The 22,565-nt window shown below is 43.2% G+C and overlaps 2 protein-coding genes across 3 annotated transcripts; one reads left to right on the top strand and one right to left on the bottom strand.

Moving 5' to 3' along the window:
- Window positions 1-1,084: 1,084 nt before the first annotated feature.
- MMACHC (metabolism of cobalamin associated C) lies at window positions 1,085-6,510 on the top strand. Its single transcript, XM_039555939.1, has 4 exons — window positions 1,085-1,183; window positions 3,099-3,293; window positions 3,664-3,816; window positions 4,367-6,510. Exons 1-4 carry the CDS (start codon window positions 1,112-1,114, stop codon window positions 4,676-4,678), a joined length of 732 nt encoding a protein of 243 aa, XP_039411873.1. The 5' UTR covers window positions 1,085-1,111; the 3' UTR covers window positions 4,679-6,510.
- A 7,657-nt stretch (window positions 6,511-14,167) lies between these two features.
- Window positions 14,168-21,476, bottom strand: PRDX1 (peroxiredoxin 1). Of its 2 annotated transcripts, none has more exons than XM_010408909.4 (6): window positions 21,343-21,476; window positions 18,511-18,627; window positions 17,519-17,672; window positions 17,131-17,253; window positions 16,138-16,268; window positions 14,168-14,548 (listed from the first exon to the last, which is right to left on the bottom strand). In XM_010408909.4, exons 2-6 carry the CDS (start codon window positions 18,614-18,616, stop codon window positions 14,463-14,465), a joined length of 600 nt encoding a protein of 199 aa, XP_010407211.3. In that variant the 5' UTR covers window positions 18,617-18,627; window positions 21,343-21,476; the 3' UTR covers window positions 14,168-14,462. The 2 variants fall into 2 exon arrangements, with proteins under 2 accessions (XP_010407211.3, XP_020440757.1); XM_020585168.2 differs by having other exon boundaries at window positions 21,356-21,372.
- Between the last annotated feature and the right edge of the window lie 1,089 nt (window positions 21,477-22,565).

Here is a 22,565-nt window from a genome sequence, read left to right as displayed (position 1 = left end):
CCTTTCTGCCTTGTATCCAACTCTTTCTACTCACTTGTTGAGCAGGGAGATGGAGCTACCTTGTGCCAGGCTACACTCACAGCCTGTTGTTTCTTCAACAGGACTTCAGAAATCTAGACAAGAAGTGAGCCGTGTAAGAGGCTCCTGCAGCTGTCAGTGCTTCGGTTCCACTGGCTTTACTTTCACTACTTCCTAGTTTATGGATCTGCTCCTGCTGGAGCTCCTTCTCTTGTTTTAGTCAATTCACTGACTGAGATAGTCAAGTATGTGAGTGGATGGGCAGAAACATATTTTGTAAGAGGATTACTTTTAATTTAGTCCAGGAAAGAACACAGTTAGTGGTCTGGTTCAACTTCACAAACTGGAAATACAGGGACATCTGGAAAGAACAAACCGTAATTCTAAACAACACTGATGAAATCGTTCTGCCCTCCCAATACAGAAGGCATGGATACAATAAGAAAGAACTCTTGGGGTACTAGAAGATACAAGGAAACTCCACAAAGCAATAAATTTGCATATCTGAGGTAGCTCTGACCCCAAGAACTTGCACATTTGGTGTCCTGAACTTCACAAAATCCAGGACTACAGGCTGGAGAACATTGCACAAGTACTATAAAGATTATGATAAGCAGCTATAAAGATTCGGGTAAGGAGTTCCAAACCTGAGGCTTGGTCTCCCGTACGGCAAGGGCACTGGTGGGAATAGGGAAGCTGCAAAGAACGTGTACTTTCAGACGGGGAAGGAGGAAGGATCGCCAGCACAGAGGCCTCACTGTTTCAGGGAGCACCACCCACCCACAGGGACAGGTGCGGCTTTCCCACAGAGAGCGAGAACAGGAAAATACGCCCAATCCCTGGCGGTGTAACAGGGACGGGGCCACGGCCGGGAAGCGCGAGGAGACCCCGGCTGGCCCGGGTTGGCTGAGCATGCTGGGACAGGGAGTCCCGTCTGGGGGGGCCGGCGCGGAGGGGAGGCCGCGGCGCACTACAACTCCCGGGGTGCTTTGCGCAGCGCACAGTCTCCTAGGAGACGTAGCGATGCGCGCTGGGGGTCCCGCCGGGCCGGAACTACCGCTCCCGTGGTGCCCCGCGCGCCGCCGCCGCCGCCATGGAGCGGCGCGTGGCGGAGCGGCTCCGGGGCGCGCTGGGCCCGCTCGGCCTCGAGGCGCACGCCTTCAAGGTAATGACGTCACAGTGACGTCATCGGAGCGACGTCACTGCCCGCGGCGCTGCGGGAGCTGCGGGAGCTGCGGGGCGGGGAGCGGGTCCCGGGGCTGCCCAGGGCAGGGGGGTGGCGGGGGTCGCTGCCCCGGGGAGCTCGGGGCGCCCCTTGGCCGAGCGGGGGCCGGGAACGCCCCCGCGGAGCCGCCGCGGCCGGCGCGGGCCGATGCGCAGCGCGGGGTCCGGGCGGCCCGCCCGGGAGCGCGGGGCAAGGTGACCGGAGCGGCAGCAGCCGCTCAGGGCCGTGGTGCGGGCCCCTGACCGGTGGGGTCGCGGGAGTTACGTAATGACACATCTGGCCCAGCAGACGGCAAAGTCCTCTAGGCAAGCTTAAATTTTAATCTAAGTATGGAAGCACCTGTGTGTGGAAGTGCTGACCACCTCAGCCGCTCCTAAACGGCCTCTGACCTCTGTTCTGCGCATGGAAGGGGCCTCCCTGCAGCCTCTGCCACTGTCCCCTGCTCAGCTGTAAACGCGCGGGCTCTTTCCTTGCCCGCCCCAGGGCAATCTGCAATAAATCAATCTGCAATATCGAATACAAATCAATCTGCAATAAACGTGCCCTTCCCTTGGGGAGTGTTGTATCTGTCACCTGAAATGTTTGTATTTCCTGCTGTGATCTCGTTTGCATAAAAAGTACAAGGCAATGAGGTGATGAGAGAGGTAATGAGAGAAGTGCATCCAGAATCTGGAAAATTTAATGCTAACACATTAAAACACATCAGCAGAATTCAGGGCAGAACTTGGATAAAAAGACTGTAGCTACCAGAGGGGAAACCTTTTAGCTCTGTAGCTCTCTCTAGTTATAATGCTGACACAGCCAGCCTTGGTGCACTGACTGATGCTCACTGGGAAACCAGCAAACCTTAGATTCACATCTCTTTAATTCCTTGTAACATCTCAGTTCAGCACCTTAAGAGCCACCAAACTGATTAAACTTAGAGGTTCATATAAGAATGTAAACTTTATAGTGAATCTAGTTTTTGTTGTGTGTTTCCAGACGATCAGTCTGGCAGCCACTGCCACCTGTAGAGTCACTTTCAGAGCAATTTCACGGATTATTTAGAATAGCCAGTACGTTTCATTTTCAGACTTAACCTTACATCACTTGGCATCTCTCTGAAGGTTAGACCTAGTCTTTGTGGCACCCCGGGAGAGTGGGAGTTGTCATAACCTATGGAAAGACTGGTGTTATTGTGCAGGGCATTAGGAGTGGGGTGCAGGGGGTTTTGGCCATTTCCTCCTGCACTTGGCAGTTGCAGGTCTAAGCCCTGTCCTCCTGGTCGTGCTTCCTGCTGCTCTGGCTTGATCTCTCATTTCTGGACTGTGTTATAACATGTCCAGTCCTGTAATCAAATATCCAAATGTGGCTGTCTCATAATAAACGTGCTACTGGTAACGTTTTTGGGGGGTTTCAGCACTGCAAGAGCTTCACATCCTTCATTCCACACAAGTGTTTCCTGCAGAAGAAATAAAACATGCGACTTGTCACACAAAACAGAAGCACCAGTTTCTTTCTGGCCCAAGATAAGAAAAAGAAGCCTGTAAAAGCTTTATCTGAACCAAACAATCTGATTTGCATTGGCAAGACTGATTGCTCATACTTCCCTCTGGGTTTCTGAGCAGAGCTGAAAGAAGGGCAGACTGGAGCTGAATGCTGTGTGTGATTCTTATCTCACAGCTCACAGCACAGCTTCCCCAAACTGTGAATCCTGGTGTGCAAAACAACTTGGTTTGAAAGGAAGGCCCTGGGCAGGCTGCCCGTCTGAGTTGCAAATGAAGGGGGCTGCAGTTATTTCCACTTTTTTACATTCCTGCATATCCACTAGAGTGGTGTCTGTGTTCTAATGGAAATTTGTGTTTCTTTGCCAAAGGTTGGGTGGTACAATGCTGTTCTCCAGCCAGCCTTCCATCTCCCCTACCCGGATGACACACTGGCCTTCGTGGTCCTCAGCACTCCTTCCATGTTTGAGAAGGCCCTTAAGCCTTTTGTGAACAAAGAACGACTAAAAATAATCAGGGATCCTGTGGATCAGTGCATTTCCCATCATTTATCACGTGTGAAGGAGGTAAGAAGCCAAAATGCCGAGTCCCTTTAGTGTTGTGGCACATAACCAGGTGGGTTGAGCAGCAGACAAAGCCCTGCGGGCTCCTGCCCTGCTCTTTGGGAGAGTGAAGCATTATTCATGAAAGTGGGATTATCAGCAGGCTGTTGGCTGCTTTACTTGCATGTTCTGCCTCTGGATTACATCCTGCAGCTGTGAGGGAGCTCTCCAGGCACAGGCTGAATGCCCAGGGCCTCAAACCTGCTGATAGAATTCAGCAGCAGGATGTGGAAGTCTGCAGGCTTCACATGTGCCTGATTTTCTGCTATCCAGCAGTTCTGGAGTGACAAAGCTTTTTCCCTGAGTCTGGGCTGATGTTTTCAAATTTTCCCAGAAATTCCCTGACCAGAGGGTGGATGTCATGTTTGATTATGAGATGCTGCCGAGCCGAAAGCCCAAGTTCCTGGCACAGACAGCTGCCCACGTTGCTGGAGCTGCATATTACTACCAAAGAAAGGATGTGAAGCTTGATCCTTGGGGGAAAAAGGTGGGGCAAAAACACGGTCTGGGAAGATCCACTAAGCTACAACCACTGAATTGTAAAACGATTGTTTGCTTACTAGTCACTAGTTCATCTTGCAGGAAATTACAAAGTTCAGAGCACATACAGGTCCATAAAGTGTTTCAGGTGGTAACTGGAAGCTTCCAAGAATCTTCAATGTGGTAGGGAGATGTACATGGAGAGAAATATCTTGATCTGTTAAACCTACTTGGATAGAAGAATAAATGGCAGTGTAAGGGAAAAACTATTGCTTGGAGCATTGGGAAGGGGGGGGGGAAATGCACTGTGGTTAATTTCTGTGTTAGATTTTCAGAAAGGAACCTCTCCCCACATTCCAGGGAGGTGCATGTGGGCACAGGAAAATGGGAATGAAATGCAGTGCTTCGAGCCACAAGTTCAGGAGGGAGTTTTCCCTTCTGCTCTGTACAGCACTCCAACAGAGGGCTGGGAGTGTGAGAAGCATCTGCTGCTTTGGACTCTAACCTTTATTAGACACAAAGTGAGGCAGCCTAGATATATTTTTTTTTTCTTCCAGAAGATCTTTGGCGTGTGTATCCACCCCAAGTATGGTGGCTGGTTTGCCATCCGGGGTCTCCTCCTCTTCCCAGACATTCAGGTGCCGTTCCTGGAACAGCCCTCCCCTGTTGACTGTGTGAGCACGGAGGAGAAAAGGATTGAGTTGCTGGAGCAGTTCAATTTCCACTGGCAGGACGGCCGCTACAGGGACATCATTGAAGTGAAGGAAAGGTACTCGGAGGAGCAAAAAGCCTATTTTGCCACTCCTCCAGCCGAGAGATTCCGGCTGCTGGGGCTCTCACAGGAAGCGCAGAGAATCACATTTCACTGAGTAACCGGATCGGTGTAGGGCAGAGGGCAGCAAAGGGTAACTTATGAGCACCGTCTTTTCCCGGCGCCGAGGAGGAGGAGGAGGAGGATGGTTATGTTGATACAGAGATGGCAAATCCGAGCAGCCTCAATGCGAACATCAGCTTCCCAGAGGGAGGGGCACTGCTTCGTGGTCTGGGGGGAGGTGGGAGCCATCCGTTCTGTGCTGTTGCTGATACGGGATGTTTTTTGGGGAGCCCAGTAAGATGCCAATAAGCCTTTGGTGGGAATAGTTCAGACACCCTGGAAACTTAAAAACCCGTGCTGCTCATTAGAGAAGTCACTTTTGTTCTCAAGAATTTTCTTTCCCAATATTCTGGTTTTATTCTTTACCAGTGTAAAGAAAGTTCAATCATTGTATTACTAAGTTTGGTTTTGTCTAAACTCGGGGCAGGTACCTTTTAGATGTATCCATCATTTTATTGTCCTGTGTCATGACTCTCCCTAGGAAATAGATGTCCAGTCTTTTCAGTCTTGCCTAGGTCACACTTAAGCATTTATCCATTTATAGAGCAGTTGACTGGAGTATTTGGAAAGGTGCTGAGTAGTGTCTATATGAGTAGAGTTTTTACTCATGTTAAGATAACTGGCTAAAAAAGACAACTCTTGTGGCCTTTTTTACGGTAGACCATGTTTGTGTTTAAAGTATTTTTCAGTGCCAGCACACAGCACACCCCCCCCAGTTACTGCCACAGCTTCCTGGTGTGCTTTCTGTGTGGGGAAGATTGTAAACCTGCACACATGTAAAAGCCATGGCACAAAGCCTTGTCACACGCACAGGCAAACAAGCAGAGAAAAAAAGAAAATATTAATAACGTGCCCGTTACTTACATTGCTGGATAAAACATGTTCAGACAGAAATACAACATTTTTTACCTGACTTTGTCCTGTTATATTTGTTCAGAGGCTACAACAGCACTGGAAATCAGGAATTAATTTATCTTTGGGCAATTTGAGGCTCAGGACTTGTTAAAATAATATTATACATGAAAATAATATTTTTCGGGAGTTGTTTTACTAGACAACTTACTAGTTTACTAGTGCAATGCTGCAAGTGGACAAGCACTTTTTTCCTTTTGATGGTATCAACACGTGATGAAGAAATACTCACTTTGCAGAACTGAGCCCTTTCTTTTTATGTTGGGATTCTTCACACCTTTTGGAGACTCCAGCATGGTGGTTGCCTTCACAATAAGTTGCTGCTTGATACAGTTTCTCACAGTTTCTACAGTAACTCATTGTAATCCAAATTCAGGATAACAAGTTTGCTTCCCTGTAAACAGAGTAGTGAGTGTGTGATCACTGGGTTTGTTCACTGCATTTGCTGTTACAGAAAAGTCTTTGTTGCTTTCCATGCTTTGTTCACCTCTGACTAAGGCAGACACCTGACTTAGTGTGTGATAGAGGTATTGTGATTTTTAATTTAACTGAAAGAATGAAATTTGTTTAAATTCTGTTCTTTTGTTATGGAATTGCTTACAGTTGAAATTTGTTTGATGTTTCAGAACTTTCCAAATGAACTGTAATTTAACAGGGGCTTGAGCTAATGGCTCATATTAGTAACAAAATACTGATTCTCTTAGAAGAATAAATATAGATTGGAATCATCTATCTTTTTACATTACAATTTAAAGTACAAAATATTTTGATTTTTTGGCATTGATTTCTTACAAATATTTAATATTTTGTCTTAATTTATTAAACAGGTAACTATAGCCATGCATTTCAATTTCTGTAATTTATTTCTCTTCAAATGGTATTTTGGTTAATAAAATATCCAAAGTTGTAAGTAAACCTCAGTACTGAGTGTTTTTATTTAAACAATGCAGTTCTTAACTTGTGGAGAACTCAAAATGTTTAAATGAGAATCAGTCATGGTGTTTTTAATATCCTGAAAAGAGTGAGCTACCTAAGAGACACATAGTCCAGTATCTGAAAACTAAGGAAAAAATCGGTTATCTTAGCAGAAGTTGGCAAACTATTATCACAGGCCTATCTGGGATATAAAAAATAAAACATACAGCACAGTATGAGTAAGTCCAGTAAAGGTTTATCTTTCCCAGGTCATTATAGCAAGCACATGACAGTGCACTTTCCATTTCTTCCTCTGTTCTTACAGTAACAAAAGTTCCAGGTGTCCAGTGAGACATAACTGAAGGACTTTCCCTCAGTAGCATTAAAATAATATCTGTAAGTACTGGAATTTTTACTGGTTAAAACCTATTAGTGAACACTGAGTCACAGATCCGTGTTCCTTGTGCTTCTGGGAATACAGTTGTGTCAGGCAGAACAGAGTACAAATATTCAGCAATATCCATTCCTACACTACAGTGATTTTGGAGTGACTTGGATTGGGCATTACTTTCCTTCTCTTAGCCAGGTCACTGAGATCCACAGCTGCAGTGAGCAGTTTTCTCCCCTTGCTGGTTGGAATATAATGGCCTTTGTCTTATAAAACTGCAGTTTGAGAACCTGTTTGACTTAGCTCACTATTGGGACAAGACCAGACATGGTGAGGAATGGATCATCCTTGGATCCTGAGGCATTGTGAAGGCATTCTTAGTTTCAGCACTTGCAAATGTCAAACAAGTAATTGCAAATACTTGAATAGATTTACTAGTTCAAGTATTGCATTTTACATTTTTGGGCACGTTTTTCTCTAGATCCTAATTTTTAAACATTTATTAAAGACTCTTTTCCTCAGTATAACCAGTAGGGTGAGTATTCAAGAGCTGAACAGGAAAAATAAAAGAAATTAAAAGCTACTTGAATTTAAATTCAGTTTTAGCAGCAAGGTATTCAGTATATTTCAAGCTAATAAAATAGTTTATGGAGAATTAACAAATTTGTTATATTTTCATGCATTTACCATTTTTACTCTCCTTCAGTTACATTTTCCCTTTTTTTATTTCATTAACCTTAAAATAACAGAAATTTTCATAAAAATTAAAGATTTGACAGACAATACCAATTAAATACAAAGCACAATCTAACCTGGTGACCAGCAGCCATCAGGGTTGTTGCTCAGAAAAACACCTGAGAAAACACTGCTGGGGGTTTTTGGTATCAGTTAAATCAATTACATCTCAGTGGTGCAAGAATAAGCACTAAAGTCTCTTTGTGGTATAAAAAAGAGTGTGGCAAACTTAATTTCTGATACTGACTTATTTCCTTCTCCCATAAAAAGAATGGCTTGTAACAATCCTGTCTTCCCCTGAACTATGGAAAACTAAAGATATTTTGCTGTCTAAATCGGTGCTGGTGTGTCAGACAAAAATAGCCAGTGTTAGAGAGCAGTGAGCTCTTCTGGTTTGTTGTTTTGATGGGGGTTTTAAAGGTTGGCCTGGGTTTTTTTCTATATTTTGGTTTGTGGGTTTTTTTAGGGCTAGGTTGCCCTCCTCTGGATCAGAAGCATAGTTTTACTCATTCAGTATAATATTCATGGTCTTTTATTCAGTTGTGACCAAAATTATTGTTGGTGTAGCTGCTATTTGACACAGGTTATATTTCTAAAAATGCACATTGATTTGAATTAAAATGGAATTAAAACCCCCCGAGGTTTTTAAAAAAAAAACCCTGATGTATTTCTAAAAACAAGATAGTGGCAGGTACTGATCAGTGCCAGTGTGGTTATCAGCACTCTTTCTTAAGCCTCATGTAAAAAGTGTATTTAATAAATTAGCTTTGAATACTGACTTAAGCAGTAGCAGTTCAAAACTCTTCCTCTGAGGGAAGTGGTTTTGCTGTTCACTGCAGCAGAGAAACAGCTGCACCTCTGCAGGCTGAACTTTCACAGATTCATCTACCAAAATAGACAAATGTATTCATGAGAGGGTTTTTGCTGTTAAGTTGGCTTCCTGTGCTATCATATATCCTGTGACAGATCATCCATCACGTTTCCTTCAGAAAACAGAACAGGGCATTTGCCCTCTAGGTTTTCAAGGAGGAAACAGAGAGCACCAAGGAACAGAAATGTGCTTTTCTTTTCCCTGTGTGACTGAAAAGAACCCAGAGAGATACTCACACTCCTTAGGAAATATGGTGGGAAATTTGAAAGAATTAAATATTTTATCATAAAATGAGCAGTAAGGTATTTTAGTGGAATGTTTAAAATCTCTCCAGTAATATACCAAAACCTGCAAAATGTGATTATATATGCATACAAATAATTGAAATGGCTACTATCATTCATTAATATTACACCTATAATTCTCATGTTATCTTTGTTGATGTTTGTACATAACTCAGTGAGAAAGCAATTTTACTTTTAATAACTGCATATGGCTTTTTCCCCCAAACACTGAAAAGTTTCTGAAAATCAAACACATTTACACTAAGTTGCTTGGGGTTTTTTCCTCATGTAAAACACACCATGAGATAGGAAAATTCCTGTAAGTGAATTACAGAAGGGGTGGAGGGATTTTTCTGTGTTTCTTAAATTTATGCAGAATCATTGCTTCTTCTGTGAATGTATAAACTGTCTTATTCCTTTTAAAGGAATTCGTTTTAATTACATGTCATAACCTTTTTCCCAGCATTGTTCAGGCTAGTTTTCCTGAATCATTCACTGTTGCTTCAGTCTTCCAAAACGTAAAAGACAGCCTTATTTTTGTGAGAAGTGAATTTGATGAAACACATCAATTTTAGGTTACAATGTTTTATTAAGTGTAGATTGAAGACTTTTTTCCTTTCTAAACAAAGGATATTGGCTTCATTTGTCATTGCAGATACTTCAAAAATCTGCTGCTGTGGAATATGGAACATAAACCTACCGGGCTCAGTTTCAGAAGACAGTGCAACCTTAAAGACTTCACATATATTTAGTCACATATCTGTGCTCAAATGCTTTCTTGCAGAGAAACATTCTAAATTCTGACACGTGTCCCCATAATATGTACAGTGATTTAACTTTCAGGTGAAAGAGCCAAATTTCACATCGAAGTCCAAACCTTTCATCACTAGGTGTGGTGAGAATTGCTTCCCAGGCTCAGCTCTTGTTCAGGAACACTGCAAACAACTCACAGCCTGTTCTGCAGCCACGGGGTGTGCAGCACAGAGCTGTTGGTAATGCAGAGTTGTTTGACTGTACATTAAAGGCAAACTCCTGGTTTTTTATTTTCTAGGATTAAAAATAGAGCTACTATATTCATGAGCAAAAAATGCCTGCTATTTCTTTGATTTCCTGGCTCAATGTTCTTTTTGTATGTACCATTAAATTGTATTTTAAGAAAAAAGAGACAGTAATAGCTGTAACACACTTCTGAATTAATTGTCCAAGCATGCTGCATTCCACTACTCTGCACTTACCTCATTTCACCTTTTGCGAATTAGAACCAAGATATTTCTGGTTTAAATCCTCCATCTGTCTAACAACATACATCACAATATACATTTGCAGACTGTCATGTAATACTGAACACTGAAAATTTCAGACTTTTAATACAATAAACCCCATTATTTTTACATAGCTGTTGTGTTGATGTATAACATTACTAAAAGCTGCTTTCATGGGGCTTTTGCAAACATGCTTTCCTAACCAAAGGGTCATTTTGCAATACCTGTGAGATATAAAATACTTGGTTTTGTTCTTTGAACTGTATCGATTTGTTGGATAATCCAATAACATTTTCAACAAAGGCCTGATAAAAAGGCTGGAGTACTTGTTAAGAAAATAGTACTTTTAAAAATTGGTAACTTTTTATACTGTTTTTCAAAACTACTGAGAAACTCGCTTTGTAACAAAGTGATAATTCTTTAAACATGAATAGGCATTTTTTTCTTATAAGCATCTAAATATAAATATGCAGTTGTTAATTTTGAAATAAACTCATAGAAGTTGTACAAAATCTAGAGAAAGTTAGGTTCTGTATGTTGAATATTGAATGTCACATCCTGTGTATGCCAAGATGAACATGTAATATATAGAATTTGTCTGATGCACAACTTTGTATTATACATACCAAAAAAATCCTGTTGCTTCTATAAAAATGCTATTATCTGAAAACTTAATTGCAAATATCTGTCACAAACATAAGGTAATAAAATTCCTTAATTTTAGATAATATGGGAGAACACAATGTGTGTGCATTGGGCTTGTGTGGCAAAGATTGGCAGCAGGGGGAGGTTAGAGGGGTGGCTTCAGTGAGAAGCTCCTCGAAGCTTCCACTGTTCCCAAGGGAGCCAATGCCAGCCAGCTCTGGCATAACAGAATTAAGAAGGGGGGGAACAATTGTGCAACAACCTGCAACTGGAGAGAGGAATGGGAGAATGTGAGAGAAACAGCTGTGCAGACACCAAGGTCAGTGAAGGAGGGGAGGAGGTGCTCCAGAGCAGAGATTCCCCTGCAGCCTCATTATTTCTCATTATCCTACTCTGAGTTGGTTGGTAGTAAATTAAACCAATTTCTCAAGCCTGTTTTGCCTGAGACAGTAACTGGTGATTGATCTCTCCCTGTCCTTACCTCGACCCAGGAGCCCTCCACTCTCTTTCCTCTACCCTGTCCAGCTGAGGAGTGATTACATAAATCCCCAGGAAACCACAGCAATCAGCTACAAATTAAGAGATCTAGGACAGAGACACAGATTTATTTCAGTTTCCCTTCACCTGACTATTCTAAGTTATCCTAAAGAAATGAATGAATAAAGGTTGTATTTATAATAAGCACCCAAACTAGGAAAATAGATGTGCAGTCACTCACACATTTTAAAAATATATCAAATACCACATCTATCCTTTCTGATTTGTATCTTCAGGGAAAATCCCACTGGCAGCTATCCATCCTGTCAAACTCAAGCACTGCTGATGGGTTTTTAGCTCACTAGAAAATATGCCACCTGTTGATTGTGAAAGCAAAAGCAGTTCATAATTGTAATGAAAATAAAATATGCATATTGGTATATGAAAAAAAGAAACACCTTTAATAAATGAGGATTGTAGTTACTTGAATATCATAAAAATTACACCAGTCTAAGGTGTCACAATGTAAGGAGTGGGGAGGCCCCAAACACTTACTGGAGATTCCAAGCTACATCTGAATCAATATAGAGCTTAAACAAAGAAATAAACTTAGGCTCTTCTCTGTTTGAAGAAGTTTTGTGTTACCCATTTTTTGTGTGTCATGCTCTTGGAAATGTAAGTAATGTAAACATTAAAACGACAGCATGGCAAACCTTCCTGGGAATGACTCATGTGGCTGAAGAATAAAAAAAGCTGTTTAATTGAATTGGTTTCCACTGTCAATCATTTGGTGCAAGCATGTAATACAGTTCCTAATCCCCAGGGATTTTGTTTCTTGGCCGTTTCCAGTTTCCACAGTATCATCACTCACCTGTGACTGATGTTTAAGCAGGTACATTTTGGAGCTCTCAGTGTGGGAGCTCAAGGTGGGCAGCACACAGAGGAAATTACAGCATAGAAGGGAACTCCTCACACCAGAGGAGTGGGATGAAGAAATGAAGACAAGGGGTGTTTCTACAGGACACTCCAATGCCCAGATGTGCTGTCAGGGCAGCTCTGACCTCTCCTCCTGACAGCAGCCACAGCAGGACACAGCAGCTGCTGGGGTTGGAGCCACCCTCAGACCCTCACCTTCCTCCCATGGCCTGGGATGGGCACATGAAGATTCCTTTTTGGGAGAGAGGTTCAAGAGCAGAACATCAGAGAACCCCTTTATCCTCTATGTCCAGGGTTAGGTGACAGAGCAGCTATGAAATCACTCTGTACAACTACCTAAAAAGGGGGTGTTGTGAGGTGGGCTCTGTCTCTTCTCCCAAGTAACACACAATGAGACAAGAGGAAATGGCCTCAGCTTGCACCAGGGTAGGTTTGGATTTGATACCAGGAAAAATTTCTTCACTGAGAGGGTGGTTGGGCATTGAAATAAGGTGCCCAGGGAAGTGGTGCAATTATCATCCAGGAAGTATTAAAAAACCCATGTAGATGTGACACTTGGGAACAGAGTGAACATGGCTGTGCTGTCATAACATTTGGGCTTGATGATCTCAGCGGTCTTTTCCCACATCAATGGTTCTGTGATGTAACAGCCCAGTTACATCAGGTGTAGCTTTACTTGTGAATAAGGGCAGCAGTCACTGGAGTCACATCATGAGGTTAAAGAGCCCCATTCCACAGATTTAGGCCATGCTAATATTGTACCCTCCAAGTAACTGCCGTAATCAATTTTACATTTCAAGGCTAATATAACAATAATAAAGGTAAGTTTTACATTACCTTAGCCCTAACTTTACTCCTTTTCACTTGCTAGAAAAGTTTGATAACTTCTTACTCAGCCATACTTATTTAAATTAATTTTACTTTGAACCATATAAATGCTCCTGTTACTTATCAATGCCTTCCTGGGAAGCTGGCCTCATTTGTTATCTTGAGACTTTGGATTTTTTAAAAATTAAGCAAAAGTGATCCCCAGCTAAACATTATTTTCACATATCTTCATGGGCATTAGCTATTTTAGTTGTTATTGAAGTATTTGGTACTAAGGCTTCTGCCACATACTTTTTGCAGCTGTACAAAACAAGCTTACTACTCAAGACCTACAACTTTCACTTCTGAGTGACAGAAGTAGCCCTGGGCCTCACCTTTGCTGCTGCTGACTTCAAGCAGGACAGAACTTGTTTACGACTTGAGCTGAAGATGGTTACAAGGTCTGGTAAGAGTTTAATCTTTACAGGTACATAAGGATCACAGGGTTTTAACTCCCTTACATTGTTAGGCAAGAGCTCATTACCCAAATCCTCAGCTCTGAAGTTCAGCATCGTCACAAGCCACCTTGAACTATGAAGCTCCACAGCAGTCACAGCTTTGGTATAACTTAAGGCCAGTCATGTGCTCTGAGTTTTACATAACCACTTGAAATACAAAGATGAAAGACAAGGCTGAGCACACCTGAGCAACAGATTTTATAATGCCACCCTTTTGACCTAAACCATATGACTACAAGCTAATGGATAACTGGCATATTATCACCCCCATGACATGTAGTGGGAAAGACTGGGGATGAATGCTGTATATCCAAGGAAGTTTGCTTTCCAGAAAAGCCTAGTATTCCACTCCCATAGAGACAGCATTCAAACTCAATGTTGGATTCCCAGAAATTTAGCATACATAGTCAGTTTTGACTAAAGTAGATGCCAGAATGACTAAGTTGAGATGGTGCATGGAAAGGTTCCCCACCTTTGTCAGTCACATTATGCTCCAAGCAATACTACAGTGCCCAGAGCCTAAGCCAGACAGCCTGATCCTCTACCTAGCAGCAAAGTCATGAAGAGTGTGAGGAGTACTTTATTACTTCAACAGGAAAACCAAGTCTTTTTCTCTCCATTCTAATGGTGCTGTGGTAAAACAGGACTCAAGATGCCTGCAGAGAGCTTTCAGAGGTGCAGCCTGCACTGCTCCCAGGTCTCCTGATGACTACATGCAAGAACAGTAGACAGTATGCTCTTTTCACAAGTTTAATAGAGTTACAAAAGGATACCACTGCTCTATGTAACACACGGCTAACCACAGACACGGCATTGTCACTAAGGTCAACAGGGCTGGATGTACAGATACTGATCGTTAGGATTTGCTATGAAGGTACTGTCAACAGGACAAACTTTCCTTCAAGTAAAAAAGTTACTGTTTTAACTACAACATGATCCCTTGACTCAGATGCAATGACTTAATCAAAGTTCAATAACTGATACTTGCTCTTTATGTAAGGCATACTAGTTTCCACTCAGGCTGAATGTTTATTTCTGCTTGGCGAAATACTCTTTACTTTTCTGAACATCAGGCTTGATTGTGTCACTCCCAGGCTTCCAGCCAGCTGGGCACACTGAAATGATAAGAATGTTTAAGTATTACTAGCTGCTCCTGCAGAACATGTTTTACACAATATTAAAGCAAAGTAGCAACTCAGAACATGCACAGATCTTTGCAACACAGAGACAGTGCATTCAGTGTCACATTATGCTCAGTTTATTTTACTTGATTCTGTTTGTTTACTGGGACCCAAGTAAACCCAGTAAACAAATAGTAACACCCAAGGAACCAGGTGTCTGCCCAGGCAACAGTGGGTCCTTTACACAAGCAGCTCTCCCAGCCCCACTTAAAAGCTTCAGGGAAGTTTGACACCAAAGGTAACACTAACTGCAGCAGCTCAGGTCAGAAAGGCTCCTAACACCACACTACACTTATCTCCTTGGACCCAGCCAAGTCTGTATTCCCCTTATCTTTAATCCACCCTGGTCCAGCTCTCCAGATGAGTGGGGCAGGGGAAAAAGCGTTAAACTGTCACTGGTTCCCCTACATGGCTATCAAAAAGCCACCATGATGCAGAGGTTGCATGGTCTCAAACTTGCAGCAGCTCCTCGAGCAGCATTTTTTGGACAGTGTTCCTTGTTTACAGCCATGGAACACTGGATGAGATGCTTGCTCCACTCAGGACTGACAATTTTAGCCACGGTGTGCTCAGCTTCTGAGTGTTGCTACACATCTTACTCTGGTCTGTCCTGGTTTAAATGTGACTGCAGTCCTAAAGTTCTAAAGTAAAACCTTTTGCCAGGTTTTGACTACTCAAAGGCACAGTAAACCCCAAAAGGCTTAATTTGCATGACATGTGACTGCTCCATCATCAAATGTTTGGGATGTCTCCTCACATAACATGTTCATATGCCACAGTCACGAGAGCAGCTTATTTTAATAAAACCTGCCATTGATTTACCACTTCTGAAGCACATTAAATAAGACCAGCAACAACACATGTCATTAGTTAATGACAACTGAAGACTACTAACACCTGCACAGCAATTTTGAGTTTCCATAACTTGGTTCTAACTTTTCATCTGCAGTGCTTTCTTTTTTTCTTTCGTTCCTGCAGAAAAGTCTCAAACACCTTATTACTCCTGAACTATGGGGACAGAGACTCTCACCCATTTTCTCCTCACTATATATTAACTAAAAAAATCAACAGACTTTCTGGGAATTTAAGTACTTTGTCTAAGAGACTGTTTAAAACACTACATTAGTACTGAACGTCTCAACCTACCAAGTCTGAGAGCAGAATCTAAATCATGCTTACCCCTTGCAGGCTAAGTTATTACATGTTCTTAATTCCTGTCTCAAGTATTTTCTGTGCCTAATTGAAAGAGACAACTGCTATGTGCTTGACAAGACATCCATCACCAAATTGATTTAAGTGAAATCTCAGCATGAGCAAGTACTCAATGGACAATTAATTGGAATAGGATAAAGCATTATTGTGCCCTACAACAAGCAGATTTATAGAACCAGCTGCATTTCAACAGGCACAATTACCTGTTGTGCACAGATTGATACATGTGCTATCTTTCAGTAACCCTTGATTTAACCTGCGTAGTTAATATTGTTCTTTAGAGAAAACATTAAATTAAAAAGCACTCTTACCTTCTCCATGTTTATCTGTAAACTGGAAGGCCTGGACAAGTCTGAGGGTTTCATCAACAGAACGGCCAACAGGAAGATCATTGATTGTAATCTGCCTCAAGATCCCCTTCTCATCAATTATGAACAGACCCCTAAAAACAAACAAAAAACAGCCCTGAAGTTAAGCACAGCTTTTGAAAGGCTGATTAGACTGACATGAGTTTCAAAAACTCAGGTTCAGTATTTGATTATGGCACCGTGCCATCCCGGTATTACTGTGACCTCTTCCTAGAAACTAACACCTTGGTGTATGCACAGCAACGAAACAGTAGCAGCTGAAAGCCCACCAGGAACCAGGAGGGACAGGAGGCAAGTCAAAGTCAAAGAAGCAGTGACACAGGAGAGGAGTGCTTCCTATTTAAGGAAGATACTAGTAGGGGAAAAAAAAAAAAAAAAAAAAAAAAAAAAAAAAAAAAAAAAAAAAAAAAAGGAAGAGAAACCCAAGAAAAAGGCAAATTCAAGGAGAGACATCCTCACATTAAAAAAAACCTCACTATACACTGTTCTCAAAAAAGACGACAAGCAACAGCTCATCAGTCCTCCAGCATCAGGTTAAGAGTTAGCAGAAGTTCAGCTCCCTTAGCAATTTTTTGAACAGTCAACTAAAGACTTGGGGTTTAATTAATCTGTATTCTGATCACTAGACTAAATACCTGTAACCACTTTCATGACTATGTAGGTCTTGCACTACCAATGTTTGCGGCTCACCTGCATGAGACTCCTGCCCTGTGCAGCAGGCAATCAAAGGGAAGCAGAATTTAACTTAAAAGCACAGGAAGCCTAAGCACCACGAAGAACGAAGGAGTGTCTGACAGCTTGCAGGAGTTTACACCTAGAACAGCCAACAGCTTTAGCTGCCTGCAGGTGTTCAAGTGCACACAAGCTCTGTGTTCATCTGACATGTCCATGTATTGCAACATAACTTTATCAGCTCGTTTACCTCTGGCACATTACCTGTATGCAATACCTTCATCCTCCTTCAGCACTCCATACTCTTTGGCAATGGCACGTTTCGTGTCAGAAATCAGGGGGATTTTCATAGTGCCCAAACCCCCTTGTTTCTTAGGAGTGTTGATCCTAAAAGTAGAAAAGTTTACATGCTAAAAATATGGGCAGTTCAGAATGAAGGCTAAAGGTGCAAGAGAAGTTGATCCTTTCTGCAGTATCGTACTTAATCTGCCATGAGGCAACAAAAGAATGATGACCAGTATGCTCAGTTCTGTTCAGAAGCACCTGGCAGTACCAATACTTACCAAGTGCCTCTGAATACACTCAGGATTCAGTTCCTGCAAGAACTAAGGCCAGGCAGAACAGTCTGTTGGGTTAAAAGGCTGATTCTTACCAGGCAAGGTGACAGAAGTGAGAGTCAACAGAAGCTCCAATTACTTCACAGTTGATTTTCTTGAATTCATCAGCTCTGTCACTGTAGGCAATGATTTCAGTTGGACAGACAAAAGTGAAGTCCAGGGGGTAGAAGAAGAACACAACATATTTTCCTAGAAAAGCAGTACAACCAGTTAATCTATCTTAGTATTTTAAGAAAACATAAGCAAACAAAAACCCCCATCAAAACACCAGAACACAAGCAACCACCCACCTTAAAACCCTACCCAACTGAAGCCCCCAAACCCAGGATGTCAAATTTATCAGGGAATGCCTGAGTTTCCTGGGTCTACTCCCATAGGCCTGCCCCAAGTACACCTGTGGGTGTGCTACACCAGAAGACCCCATGGCTGATCCCTAACAGAGAAATGCCACAGATCTGAAAGGCTATCAGCCAAAGAGACATTTTAACTGAGTAGGTGAGTAGTGTATACCTATGCATCAACCTCATGGCAGCCTGCAGCATTGTTAGAAATGTATTTCTAAAGCCATCAACGTGAGTACTTGATTACTTCAGGCTTTCCCTTTGCTTTTAGTTAAACTTTTTTTGGCAAAGCAAACATATTGCCAGCACTCTAGAGAAAGAGAGTTGGTTAGATGAAGGAATTTACTTTCCATTGACAAAGATGGGACATAAGATGTTGCTGTTCCACAGTCTGGAAATGTTACACCAGTCTCAGTATGATACACAGGGCAATGAGCCTGATGCAAGATAACAGCTTAGAGGAGTTTTATGCTCACTGGTAACAGTTATCACAGCTGGGATATTCAGTCATGCTGCTGACAGCCTTCTAAGTATACTCCAGCCACCACTGCACAAGTTCTGATCTTTAGTCCACTGCCAAGTGGTCACTATTACTTCAAAACCAAATCAAGATGTTATCTTCAGATATCCTCCACTCCTTCCTATGGCCAGACTACCTGTGTAATTAGAGAAGCACATGAACTCACCTCTGTAGTCAGAGAGTTTGATGTCTTTGAACTGTCCATCTGGCATTACAGCCGTGGCAGTAAAGTCAGGGGCTGGTTTTCCAATGAAAGCCTTTCCTGAAGACATCTTGATTTAACCTAGACAGGAGTTAACACCAATACAGTTTAGATGGTAGTACATTTGCACCTGGAAGTAAGGATTTATTCAAAGCATCTTATCAACCTAGATTGAACACCAAAGAGTTTATCAGCATTTGGTCTTGCAACAAGGCTTAAGTGTTAAATGAGTTTTGTCACCTGGGTAGTTGAGCCACTATAGAGATTGCCAGTCCTTCAAAATGTATAGCTCCTGGCCTCCTAAAGATACAACAGTAATGGTTATCTAACCAGTAACAGCTCAGAGTCTGGGAAAGGGCTCAGAAAACCATCCCATTCCACTTGGTGGAGGAGTAGAAAGTCTCTTTTTTAGAACTTTCAATGAGAAGAACCTTGTTCAATTTTACAAGGGAATTTAAGACCTCAAACTTGATCTTCCTGTTGATTCTGAAAGAAAATAACTTCTGTTAATCTCCAGGGAACAGTGCTCCGCTTAACTACACTTTAACCTTTTGAACAACCCTTTTTGATTTGCAACCAGAAAGACTCGTGGTATACATGGAAATCCCATTCTATGTTAATTACAATTTCACCAAGTCTAAATCAGTACGGCCAGGTTGTTTCCCCTTTAAGTCTATTGAAAAAGAATAAAAGGGTACACCAGGACAAGAGAACTCTACTTCTGGCTGTCTGCCCCAAAAGCTTACCATCTGTAATACACCCTGTGCAGTACTTTTGCTCAGTCTGGGAATGCAGTATAACACTTTAGACTTCCAGAGCATAATCCTTCAAATAGGCAACTCTATAAACCTAATTTCTGCAGATCACAAAATATTCTTGAAAGTTATTTCACTTCATTCTACACACTGCAGCACTTGGAGATAAAAAAAACACCTCAAAGGTTAGCATGAGTCTCATGTTGCTAAGGAAAGCCAAGAGCCAAGGATTGTTCCAAGTTGTGCCTGCAAGGCACTAAGTCTAAAAAAGGTTGAGAACACCTCATTTCTTGGCTCCTTCCTGCTTGCCAGCCACTTTTTTCCTGGAGAACTAGCCCACAAGTGAAACATTTGAACCCGCATAGGTGGGCCTTTTTAGCAACGGTTTTGCTTTTGAAAGTTTCTCTTGCACACCCTGACAGTAACGATCCACCTCTCAGTTTTCATTTTGAGAAGTGCCCACACATTCAGCATTTCTAACTGCCTTGTGCAACAAAGCTCTTTACCCCCATGTTCATCCAAGGGTTTTTAACTGCAGCAGACTGGGAGAGAGTGTGGTGGCCAGGATGCACTGAAGCAGCCTGGCAGGAGGACATCGAGAATCCTGTACCCAGAAAAGCAGCTGTGGTTCTCAAAGTGCAGTTCTGTAAGAGGGATGTGGGAACAGCCATTGCAGAGTATTTATCTGAGATGCCTCCAACTAGTGAGTTTTATCTTATAAGCAAGAGCTGCTCGTCCTGGAGTGCACGACCCCACATTTTTATCACTGAATTACATTCTTTTCTGTTATCCAAGCTCAAGGTCATCCTTTTGCTCAGTACTATGCCAGCCCTTCTATACTTGTTCCATTAGCAATCCTCTGGAGTATTTCACTAGGTATTCAAGGTCAGACGGCTCTTTGATACTTCCCCTTTCTAAACGACAAGTTATTGCCCCTTTTCTGGTAACATTAAAATCTTTTAATATTGGCAGGAGATATTGGTTGCCTCACACTGCAAGAGAGCGGTGTACTTTCCTCAGAGCACCCACTGTGACCTGCCAACCCCTCTGCTTTTCCGTGCGGGGTCAGCGCGTGTTCTGCTCGGATTTTTAGCCACAGCATTTCCTAGCCCGCAGAGGAGCAGACCACAGAATCATTGCTACTTCCTTTCATTCTGGAGGAAAGTAGAATGAGCACCGTAAATCAAACACATTCGAATCCGACCAGATCTTTGAGCATCTTTGTTGCTCATAGCCGCAGACGGCCTCAATTATCTTCAAACTGCAACTATAATTAGCCAGGCCTGCTCTCTTGAACGAGCAATTTCATACCTTTAGGGTGCCTTGAACACAAGCGAAAGGCAAAACACACCATCAGCCTCCCACACTCTGCCACCTTCAGACTGTCACAAAAACGCGGTCAGGCCACCGCAGCCGCGGTCGGAGAGCGATACCGAACCGCGGGGATCGCGCACGGACCGCGGCACGCGTGGTGCCCGAGGGGCTCCGAGGCGACCTCCGAGCCTTGCCCCGCGCCCGGGCCGCCGCTACACCGCTCTGGGACAGGGGCACCCGTCCCCTGCACGTCCCCGAGCCGCATCCAGCGCTCCGGTTTGGGGTTTTTTTAAGGCTTAGAAACGAGATGCTGCATCGCTCTCGGGGGAAGGGGCCGCTCGGCTCCCGGCAGGCGCCCTGCGCGCTCCCCCCGCGGGCCCTCCCCGCGGCTCCTCCCCGCGCAGCGCTGATAAAGGCCGGAGCGTTGGAAGGCTCTCCCCGCCAGAAAAACCCAAACCAAAACCAGGGAAAACTGAACACGGGGAGCAGGCGGCAGCCGCAGCAATGCGATCCTTCGGGAGCGGGACGCGGGGAGCAAGGGCTCGCCCTGCGCGCCTCGCTCAAGGGCGCATCTGCGCAGAAGGGGGAGGGGAAAGCAAACAAAAAACCCACCCAAAATAGTAACAAAAAAAGCACATAAAAATAAAACGAAATTAAAAAAAAAAAAGAAAGAAAAAAGAAGCACTGTGCAAAGCCCCCGGCGACCCCCGCGGCCCCGCACACTCACTCGGAACACCGACCCCCTCCGCACACGCAACAGCAGCAGCTCAGCACGAACTGCGGCAAGGCAGCCGCGCCGCCCCCTTTATAGGAGCGCGGATCTCGCGAGCGGACGCGGCGGGGAGGGCAGGGCGGCAGCGCCTGCAAGGGCAGCATGACTTGGCAGATCCGGGGCCATCGGGGTACGAATGAACGCAGATCATTCTCTGGAGAGGGTCCCGGGAGGTGCCGTGGAAATATCCAATGCCGCGGCTATAAACGATTTATGGGCTTGGTGCGAGAAGCGATTGCTTTTTTAGTGCCTTAATTGACCGAGCTATGATTATTAGAAGTCCTCAGAGGGTACGCAGGACTTGGAGGGAGAGTAAGGGATGACTGGCGTGTCATTTATGTGAATTAAGTGCTGTCCATTGACAGAAGTAAAACGAAACCTCCCACGAACAGAGCAATGTGTGTTCACAGTGTTACACAGGTGCGGTGTCGAATCTCCATCCTCTCCCTCTGCATTACCCACTGCCCCCTCTCCCTGATCTCTCGTTCCCAAGGCTTTCATTGATTCTTCTCCATCAATGGGAACACTGATCCAAGTCATGCAAGTCAGCAAAAGAAAGGTGAAAACTAAATTTAAAGTCTAATCTTTGAGCTTCAGTGGCAGGATGGAAACCCTTGGAAGATACAGTTACTTCAGGGAGTTTTGCATCATTCAGGACTGAAGCTGCTGTGAGGGACGTTTAACCTCAGTGATTCCTCACGAGCACTGTCTTTGAATCCAAGAGCAAACAAGCAGTCTGGTACTTTTTGAGGGCCAAATTCTGAATTTAAATGTGAAAGCTTTATTAAATAATGAATATTTAGGGCCATTAAGCCATATCAAGGACAAAAACGCTTGCTTTTGTTAAAAGTGATAAATGTGTTACCAACTGATTTTTACTTGTCTGTTTTGCAGTTTACAGTTGTGTTTCTTATACCTGTTAAAACTTGATTATAAATTGTAATGAGGAGGAAACCACAAAGGATTAACAAACTTTAAATGTTTATAATCAAGATCACTGTGTAGTGTTGCTGGGTGACCATACCCACGTGGTGGTTCACCCAGAGATGAGTCCTTTTGGGACCGGATTAAATCAACCCTTAAATAATGAAAGCAAATAACATCCATATGTGTACTTAGGAAAAAAACTGCACTCACTTTCATGCAACTAATTTATCTACTTCTATTTCTATTGCTAT

Source organism: Corvus cornix, chromosome 8 (genome assembly GCF_000738735.6).
Source record: "Corvus cornix cornix isolate S_Up_H32 chromosome 8, ASM73873v5, whole genome shotgun sequence".
Taxonomy (NCBI): Eukaryota; Metazoa; Chordata; class Aves; order Passeriformes; family Corvidae; genus Corvus; species Corvus cornix.
This window is presented reverse-complemented; position numbering and strand designations above follow the sequence as displayed.

Bases quoted from the DNA above. Each gene is read 5' to 3' on its own strand.
- MMACHC (XM_039555939.1), top strand. From the start codon at position 1,112: ATGGAGCGGCGCGTGGCGGAGCGGCTCCGGGGCGCGCTGGGCCCGCTC. The intron at 1,184-3,098 runs GTAATGACGTCA...TCTTTGCCAAAG, and splicing joins TCGAGGCGCACGCCTTCAAG to GTTGGGTGGTACAATGCTGT. The intron at 3,817-4,366 runs GTGGGGCAAAAA...TTTTTCTTCCAG, and splicing joins TTGATCCTTGGGGGAAAAAG to AAGATCTTTGGCGTGTGTAT.
- PRDX1 (XM_010408909.4), bottom strand. From the start codon at position 18,616: ATGTCTTCAGGAAAGGCTTTCATTGGAAAACCAGCCCCTGACTTTACT. The intron at 17,254-17,518 runs GTAAGAATCAGC...TTCTACTTTTAG, and splicing joins CACTTCTGTCACCTTGCCTG to GATCAACACTCCTAAGAAAC. The intron at 14,549-16,137 runs GTAAGAGTGCTT...TTATCATTTCAG, and splicing joins TACAGATAAACATGGAGAAG to TGTGCCCAGCTGGCTGGAAG.